Consider the following 9,659-nt stretch of genomic DNA (forward strand, 5'->3'; position numbering starts at 1 on the left):
TCCCTGTCTGTCTCAAGAAGAAGCAAAGAAAACAAGAACATCAATCAGTCAAGCAGTCAATCAAAGTTCTAAGTCGAGGGTTAGAACCACTTCAATGGATAAGTTGTTAAAGGTGGTTGAAAGTCCTCGGAAAAGAAGACGGATAGACAATATTGAGGCGCCAGGAAGCACACAGTCACCAGTAGATGTTGTCACTCTGCAAAGCCCCCACTGTTCAGTATTGTCAAGAGATCACAGTTCCCATGAGGCAGAGGCTAGTGGCTTCAGTTCGTCCACACTCGCCCCCTCTGATATGTCTCCCCTACCGTCTCAAGAAGTACAGACATCTGAGACATCTCCCCTGCCGTCTCAAGAACAAGCACAGACTTCTGAAACGTCTCCCCTACCATCTCAAGAAGAAGTACAGACCCCTGAGACGTCTCTCCTACCGTGTGAAGAACAAGTACAGACTTCTGAGACGTCTCCCCTGCCGTCTCAAGAACAAGTACAGACCTCTGAGATTTCTCCCTGTCTGTCTCGAGAAGAAGAAAAGACCTTTGAGACGTCTCCCTGTCTGTCTCGAGAAGAAGAAAAGACCTTTGAGACGTCTCCCTGTCTGTCTCAAGAAGAAGAAAAGACCTTTGAGGCGTCTCCCTGTCTGTCTCAAGAAGAAGCTCAGACCTCTGAGACGTCTCCCTGTCTGTCTCAAGAACAAGTACAGACCTCTGAGATGTCTCCCTGTCTGTCTCAAGAACAAGTACAGACCTCTGAGATGTCTCCCTGTCTGTCTCAAGACGAAGCAAAGACCTCTGAGATGTCTCCCTGTCTGTCTCAAGAACAAGTACAGACCTCTGAGATGTCTCCCTGTCTGTCTCAAGAAGAAGCAAAGACCTCTGAGATGACTCCCTGTCTGTCTCAAGAACAAGTACAGACCTCTGAGATGTCTCCCTGTCTGTCTCAAGAAGAAGCAAAGACCTCTGAGATGTCTCCCTGTCTGTCTCAAGAAGAAGCAAAGACCTCTGAGATGTCTCCCTGTCTGTCTCAAGAAGAAGTACAGACCTCTGAGATGTCTCTCCTACCATCTCAAGAAGAAGCAAAGACCTCTGAGATGTCTCCCTGTCTGTATCAAGAAGAAGTACAGACCTCTGAGATGTCTCTCCTACCATCTCAAGAAGAAGCAAAGACCTCTGAGATGTCTCCCTGTCTGTCTCAAGAACAAGTACAGACCTCTGAGATGACTCCCTGTCTGTATCAAGAACAAGTACAGACCTCTGAGATGTCTCCCTGTCTGTCTCAAGAAGAAGCAAAGACCTCTGAGATGTCTCCCTGTCTGTCTCAAGAACAAGTACAGACCTCTGAGATGTCTCTCTGTCTGTCTCAAGAAGAAGCAAAGACCTCTGAGATGTCTCCCTGTCTGTCTCAAGAAGAAGTACAGACCTCTGAGATGTCTCTCCTACCATCTCAAGAAGAAGCAAAGACCTCTGAGATGTCTCCCTGTCTGTCTCAAGAACAAGTACAGACCTCTGAGATGTCTCTCCTACCATCTCAAGAAGAAGCAAAGACCTCTGAGATGACTCCCTGTCTGTCTCAAGAACAAGTACAGACCTCTGAGATGTCTCCCTGTCTGTCTCAAGAAGAAGCAAAGACCTCTGAGATGTCTCCCTGTCTGTCTCAAGAACAAGTACAGACCTCTGAGATGTCTCTCTGTCTGTCTCAAGAAGAAGCAAAGACCTCTGAGATGTCTCTCTGTCTGTCTAAAGAAGCAAAGACCTCTGAGACGTCTCCCTGTCTGTCTCAAGAAGAAGCAAAGACCTCTGAGATGTCTCACTGTCTGTCTCAAGAAGAAGCAAAGACCTCTGAGATGTCTCACTGTCTGTCTCAAGAAGAAGCAAAGACCTCTGAGATGTCTCCCTGTCTGTCTCAAGAAGAAGCAAAGACCTCTGAGACGTCTCCCTGTCTGTCTAAAGAAGAAGCAAAGACCTCTGAGATGTCTCACTGTCTGTCTCAAGAAGAAGCAAAGACCTCTGAGATGTCTCACTGTCTGTCTCAAGAAGAAGCAAAGACCTCTGAGACGTCTCCCTGTCTGTCTAAAGAAGAAGCAAAGACCTCTGAGATGTCTCCCTGTCTGTCTCAAGAAGAAGCAAAGACCTCTGAGACGTCTCCCTGTCTGTCTAAAGAAGAAGCAAAGACCTCTGAGATGTCTCCCTGTATGTCTGAAGAAGAAGCAAAGACCTCTGAGATGTCTCCCTGTCTGTCTAAAGAAGAAGCAAAGACCTCTGAGACGTCTCCCTGTCTGTCTAAAGAAGCAAAGACCTCTGAGACGTCTCCCTGTCTGTCTCAAGAAGAAGCACAGACCTCTGACACGTCTCCCTGTCTGTCTCAAGAAGAAGCAAAGACCTCTGAGACGTCTCCCTGTCTGTCTCAAGAAGAAGCACAGACCTCTGACACGTCTCCCTGTCTGTCTCAAGAAGAAGCAAAGACCTCTGAGATGTCTCCCCTACCGTCTAAAGAAGAAGCACCGACCTCTGAGACGTCTCCCTTTCCGTCTGAAGAAGTACAGATTTCCAGACAAAAAGATCTCAGCCGTTCTGTCCAGTCTACGCCTACCATTGATTCTGGAGCCAAACAGGTGGGAATGGAGTTGGACCCATCAGAAGCTACACCAAGCCATGTGGCAAACCCCTCTGACCCACAATTCCCTATGCTGGGTTTGGACCTTCCCATTTCCCAGCATCCTGGTCCCAACTCGAAGCCCAGCTCAAGTTCATCATCTCCTTGTGATAGTCTTATGGCCAGTATTAAGGACCACCTCCTCCACCTCCTCCAAGTATACAGGTGGGGGTATACAGGTGGGGGAACCACCTCCTCCACAGACATACCTGACGGTGAGCCTGCTGAGTCGTGTCTGATAAAGAACATCCCAGACTGTCTGAGCAACACTGTTCTAAGTGATCCTCCCTTGTCGGTGCCCAGAACGGAGGACTTGAATGAGGGATGTGAGACTGGGGTGTCTAGTGCTGATCTAAGGCCTGACAGTCCAATGCATGTGGAGATGCAAGAGGGGAGAGATGGAGAAGGAAAATATGGGGAAAGAAAGCTTGATGTAGACAGACATTTCGTTTGCCCTCTTGCTCTCAGGAAGATCATGGGCGGACCTGCTCAAAGCTTGGTTAGTGACATGCTCATTTTCTGGTGCATTTTCTGATGCATCTGATTTTCTCTGATGCATATTAACCAAATGACCCTGTAATACAATGTTTCTCCTGTTTGTTTACCATGACCAGTGTTAAAGGTAGGGTAAGTGATTTGCAATTATTCAAATAATTGCAAAATGGGTCTATGTTCTGATAGTGCTCGTTACTATAGAGTGTCGTGTCCATATAACTCTATGTCTCCAGCTCTTTATAAAACAGAAAATGCATTTTCGTTTCAGTTTCATTTCCAATTTTATCCAATCAGGATAGAGAACTCAATCAGGATATAGATTAAACAAGTGAAATTGGAAGTGATGACACTAAGAAATGAGCAGGCAAAATTGGAACTGGAACACTATAAAAAGGAAGCTTAAAAATGGGTACTTTCTCCTGATTGGCTGAGATTTTGACACCTACCAGAAAATGTATTTTCTGTTTATTAAAGAGCTGGAGAGACGGGGAGACTCCTGTTACTGAACAAACACTCTATAGCAATGATTACTATCAGAATATAGTGCTTTAACCTTTTAACAAAATACTTTTTGTTTTAACCCAAAAATATCACTTACCCTACCTTTAATTTTTACAGCAAATTTTGATTTAGTTTTAGCCATAGTCTTTTGAATAAAATGTCATTTAGTTTTATTCATATTTTAGTTATCTGAAATGTTTTAGATTTAGTCTAGTTTTAGTCGACTAAATATAAGATTTTAGTCGACTAAAAATATTCACTAGTCCCTCCCTAACATTTTAGTCTAGTTTTTATTTGTTTACGAAATTGTCAATATATTTAGTCTTATTCATCATAGTCATTTCATAGTCATCATTTTTTTTTTAGCTTTCGTCAGTGAAAAAAGGTAGTCGACGAACATTTTTCGTCATAGTTCTACTCGTCGACGAAATGAACCCTGACCATGACCATGCTGTCTTTCACGTAGGCTGCTGAGGAGGAGGTGCAGGGTGACGAAGGCACTGGCGGTGCTTCAGTGGAACTGTGCCGGCAGAGCCTGAGCGTGGTTTACAGTACGATCGAGGAGAACTTCCCAGTGGGCACCCTGCAGTTCTTGTCTGACCTGCTCCAGCCTGGTGTGTACCCTCCCAGGGACATCACCTCCCACCTGCTCCGTGGCATCCTGCTGGAGCCCAGGCAGCCACATCACCTGTGTGAGCAGGCCTACAGTCTGTTGATGAGGACACAGAGGTGAGGCAGTGTGAAGTAGGGGTGCAGCAGTTGATCAAATCGATCGATTGAACCCATTAAGTCCTGAGGCCGATGCCTTCTAATTCAGTAGTTCTCAAACTTTTTCGTGCCAAGGACAGACAAAATGATATGTACAGTATTTGGTCGCGGACCTCCATCTGAAAATGTTTTGTACCAGGGACCCCCAAAAGAGAAGATTTGGGTTAAAAAAGAAATCTTCATTATTCAAGATTTTTCAAAACATTGACCACTGTTCTAAATTGTTCTAAAAAGAGTTTTTTCTAAAAAAACGTATGTTGCTATATTTATAGCTAAAATCTAAAATGACAAGGATGCTTTCCGGGTTTTAATGGGTTTAATGGATAATCGCTACAATTATGGATTTAAAAAAATATTATTGATTGTTGCATCCGTTTTGTGAAGAGGGTGGATATGAATGAACAGCTACCCTTCCTTTCTTTGTCTCATCTCCTCATTCCTTCCTTCCTCTCTGTCTGTTCTCCTACTCTTTAAAGTTTACAGCGTTGGAGGTCAAAGACTAACTCTGCTTTTCCAATTCCAGACACCACATGGCTAATACAACCACTGTTCCTTGGGACTGGGAGTTGTTGACTTCAGTCATGGCAAATCAGGTTCGACTTGTGACATTAACAGTTTTAGGACATGAGACCAGGGATGGGCATGAGTACTCAATTTGGACATCAGTATTTGTTCAACGTACATAGTAATCACAGTCTGTGCCTTCATCTGTAAATGTTTTGTTCAGTTTAGGCAATGACTGCAGATTAGAATCCAGATCATGCAAATGTAACGATACCCATGGTTATATTCTAGCACAGAAGCTGAAATCAATAAGGTTGAGAATATCAAACAGTTGGCACGATGGCTGTCTGTTTTTGAAAGAAAGTAGGCTACACCAAAACAAATTCTTAGTTAATGTTTAACAAAAAGTCCCCACATTTTGGGGATTTTATAGCACAGCAGGCAATATGAGCTTTGGGGTAAAGTTCTTCACAGATTGGAATCTCAATACATGGTCCAGTTTATTAAGTATTTACATGCAATACATGTAACTCATTTATACTTTGTAGTACTACGGTGTTGTTTGCCAAAAGTCAGTCAACATATATTGTCAGCTGGCAGTGTGGACCAAGAGTTTGAGCCTTTAGCAAAAGCAGATCTGAGAAAGGTGGGTGGCGCATAGCCTAGCCCACTGGTTCTCAACATGGCCATTTGGCTCCATTTGTCCATTTGGCTCCATTTGTGCACTCAGAGTTAAATGGACTGAGGATTTTACAGTACTCTACTGTGCAGACACCAAATCAGAGCTGATGCTGTGCAATGAATGATATCGGTTTAAAGAAATCTACCCACTTTTTCACTTAGGTGTTTTTTGTGAATACTCTTAATATGCCCATCCCTAGTTGAGACACTGGACAGCCTTTGTGTGGTTACAGTAAAAATGATACATCCTGATCTATGTTCCTCGCTCTCCCATCAGAACAATGCCAAGAGCCAGCGCTGTGTTGTTGTGTGTTTGTTCCTTGAGTATGTCTTAAAAACTCTGGAGGATGACTTTCAAGCCAAACTCAGTCGCTCTGGTCTCAACCAGTCCATAGTTAAGGCAACCCTGTCGTGTGATTTCAAGTTCTCTCATGTCAGGTGAGTTTGGAGACCAGGATGCACCATTTAACAAAGTTAAATATTACAAATCACGGAAGAAAATAAAGAGACATGAACATCCGTAGGTTTTGTGTTTTACCTGCTATGACACAAGTAGGGAATATTTGTTTTACTTCTCCAGAGATGTCATTAAATGGCTGTTTGCTGCCATCGAGAAATCAACGACAAATGGAGACAGCAGAGATGAGCATATCAGGTAAACCACCTCATGATATTTAAAAAAATATATTTCTTTGACTAATCTTTTATTTGTTTGATTATTTATTTCTGTTGTCCGTTAGTGGTAGCTGGCTATTGGGCAACACGGCATAGCTATATCTTACTGTAATTTCACTATATAAGTCAGTATGCCTATGCCAAGCAGTGATGTCATGTTATGTGTGGCCATCCTCACCACCTATGGCTGAATCACTGTCATCAAAGTCCAGATTATTACAATTTGTTTGTATAATAATCGTTATGCATGGTGTTTGGCCAGAGCAAATGCACTGTTAGACCTAGAATGCGTATAGCAGTCGAGAGGTGAACGAACATCCAAACATTTTGACGGGTGCTGGATCAAAATAGATAAACTGTAAAGAAAGAGAACTGAAATACAAGTAAAAATCTCTAACTCAGACTCAACTAGAGTTACACCTGTAAACCAGTGATAAACCAGTGATGAGACAAGTTGAAAAGTTGAAGCCTGGCGATTACTTTTAATAAACAACATGTACAATCTTACACTTTAAGACCAAGAGACTTGGTGTGGAAGAAGTTTGTAATAGAGCTGAGGGACAGCATCTCTGTGTCTTTTCATATATCGTTGCTGTCGGGTAGCTTAACCCTTTTTAAACTTTTTGTGTTTTTTCCCCCGTAAATTAACGTCCTTCTTGATCGTACCACCGCGTCACTCGAAAGCATAAAAAATGGCAGATCTGCAAGCTCGAGCTTGTAGATCTGCTATTTTTGAATTTGAATTCTGAAAAGTAACAGTTTTGGACATGCACCCGACAGAGATAATAAATAAAACCTGACATTGAAAACTTCAACCTGTAAGATCTGGCCACATCAGCTCCTCAGTGCATGATACGCATGCAATGTGTTTACCATGCAAACAGCACAGGGGTTCTTTTGTCACTTACAGGATGGTGTGCATCTTCCAAAAGATGCTGTCTCTGGCCCTGGAAGTGGACCGTTCTCCAACACTCTGCTCTGCCAAGGTGGCACAGGAACTCTTCCAAGATCTCATCAGCGTTGTACCTTTTCGAGTACACAGGTGAGGTAGACAAGTACACGGGAGAGAGAGGTGTGTTTGTGTGTGGGTGTGTAGGTGAGGGAGCGATACAAATACACAGGTGGGGGTGAGAGACAAGTACAGTATACAGGTATGGGTTGAGAGACAAGTATACTGGTGGGGGTGAGAGACAAGTATACAGGTGGGGGGAGATAGACAATTATCCAGGTAAGGGAGAGAACCAATTATACTGGTGAGACGGATAGACAAGTGCACAGGTAAGAGGGAGAGAGACAAGAACACAGGTAAGAGGGAGAGAGACAACAAGTACACAGGTGAGAGAGAGACGAGTACACAGGTGAGGGCGAGAGGCAAGTTGAGAATGAAGCAACATTGAGAAGAGTTTTAGAGAAGTCGTGCCATATATAATCAATTGTGCTCTTACAGATCCTGTATTTCACTAGAGTTCTCTTATCTCTCTGTTTGTTGCTACGACATACTGTAGGATGCTCTTATTGGAGAGCCTGCAGAGTAAGCTGCTGAGATGTAAGCTGTTGGAACGTCTGTTGGACTATTCCTGCCGCGTGAAAACCCGTCTGCCTATGTCCCTCAGCCTTCTGCTTCACTTTATGAAGAATTGCACTCTTCCAGCTATGGTGAATATCAGGGGACCACACTTCTTAGTAGGAGGCCATGTCTTATCACAATTCACAATTATTTTATTTTGCCAGGTACTCATTGTTTGCACATTTGAGTAATTTATCTCTGTGAGGTTGGTTAATTACAGTGAATATGTTCATAAATGATATGAGCACACATTATGTTCTCATAAATGTATGGACAGTATACGTAGAAGTAAAGGATAGAATAATATACAATATGGAGTTTATGAACAGCATATGGATATAGGTAAATACTGTATGTATTATGTACATGGAAGGTAATAGTTATGACATAACATTACCCTTTCACAGAAATTGCAGTTCTGGCTTAGGTTTTCTGTGAGAATGAATCCCTAAAATGATCACAAAGAAGAGATTTTTTTCCACTGTCACGGAAATCGGTGTATGGATACATCTAATAGGATGTTTGAGAAGACATTTTTATCCAAATACAATATGGTATATTTGTGTTTTCTTCTTCTGTGATCTCCAGGGTGAAGAAGAGAGGTGGCAGAGATGGGATGAGCTGGTCCAACTACTCTGGATGTTGCTGCTCAGCTACAACCAAGTGATGAAAGGTGAAGACCGTGTGTAGACACTGTGTATATCAGCTCTATCAAAACATGCTCTAAATTCTGCCCATTTATCACCCCAGGCAACCTGCGCTGCCCGATCATCGAGCGAATGGGCAATGTCTGCACCCCTTTCCAGGGGTCACATGACGGCGTGTCCAGGACTCAGGTTCAGGAAGCAGTGGAGTCTTTCCTGTCCAGGTCTAAGGTTGACATTGGCCAAGCTCTGCCCCTTCACACTGAAGAGTTCTTCACCTACTTACAGGATTACCTGCTGGAGTTCTGTCGGTGTTGACCAGGCTTTTTCATTTTGTAATTTTTCCAATGTACAAAAAAGTATAAAATGGGATGTAATGCGGCTCAAGTTTGTCATCATTAGTCTGACCCTCAGTCAGTCAGGTTTATGTATCTATCTATTGATAATTATTTCTATATGACACAAACGACAGTGGGCACGCTGCTGAGATTGTTTTGCAACATACTATTTGCATTGCTTTTTTGCGTTTTATTTATTTTTACTTCTAAGTTATTACTGTATTTTTGTCCATTTTTTTAGAAGGCTCTAAACAACAATTCCGCTCCCTGCAATTTGTTGCAATAAAAAACGTGAACCTTTTTATGCCTTTTGACATTTCTTTGTGTATGAAATGTTATACGTTGAATCATAAATGTGCTTTACAAATAAAAGAAAGCTTGGAGTACAATAATTCCTTGAGTTTATGCAAGACATGCTTTTCATGGCACCTGTGCGTGCATGCAGGTTTTGCATGGTCACCTGTCCATCCCCTAGTGCTCATGACATGATCACAAGACTGGTTCCTCCAGTTATGGGTCACTGCAGACCAGGACGAGCCTTCACTGACAGAACTACTACACTCTGCAGTCTGCACTCACAGAATTTGGGGTTGGGGTCAGGTTTAGGGTTAAGGGTAGGCTTCTGTGAGTGCAGTTCTATCAGTCAGTCCAGGCTCCAGCAGCCTCCCCCTACTACTTGCTCCAACAACAGCTGGCTGGACCCGCGGACCAATGGTATGGAGCGTTGTTAGGGTCAGCGTTGCCATGTCCGCCTATTATAAGCGACTTTGGGCTTCTTTTTCTGTGAAGTTGCGTGTAAATATTGTTTTTTGCGGGTTGCAGTTTTTTGGGCTTGTT

At 43.1% G+C, this 9,659-nt stretch overlaps 1 protein-coding gene across 1 annotated transcript; it reads left to right on the top strand.

Annotated features, from left to right (window-relative positions):
- Positions 1-2,176: 2,176 nt before the first annotated feature.
- Positions 2,177-9,119, top strand: simc1 (SUMO interacting motifs containing 1; the record flags this gene model as incomplete). Its single annotated transcript, XM_084041685.1, has 9 exons — positions 2,177-3,148; positions 4,112-4,374; positions 4,937-5,006; positions 5,876-6,036; positions 6,179-6,253; positions 7,184-7,315; positions 7,779-7,929; positions 8,429-8,513; positions 8,591-9,119. The coding sequence occupies 9 exons, from the start codon at positions 2,177-2,179 to the stop codon at positions 8,800-8,802; spliced, it is 2,121 nt and encodes a 706-aa protein (XP_083897811.1). The 3' UTR covers positions 8,803-9,119.
- Between the last annotated feature and the right edge of the window lie 540 nt (positions 9,120-9,659).

The sequence above is a fragment of the Gymnoscopelus microlampas genome, assembly GCF_963454915.1.
Source record: "Gymnoscopelus microlampas genome assembly, chromosome: 18".
In the NCBI taxonomy this organism is placed as follows: domain Eukaryota; kingdom Metazoa; phylum Chordata; class Actinopteri; order Myctophiformes; family Myctophidae; genus Gymnoscopelus; species Gymnoscopelus microlampas.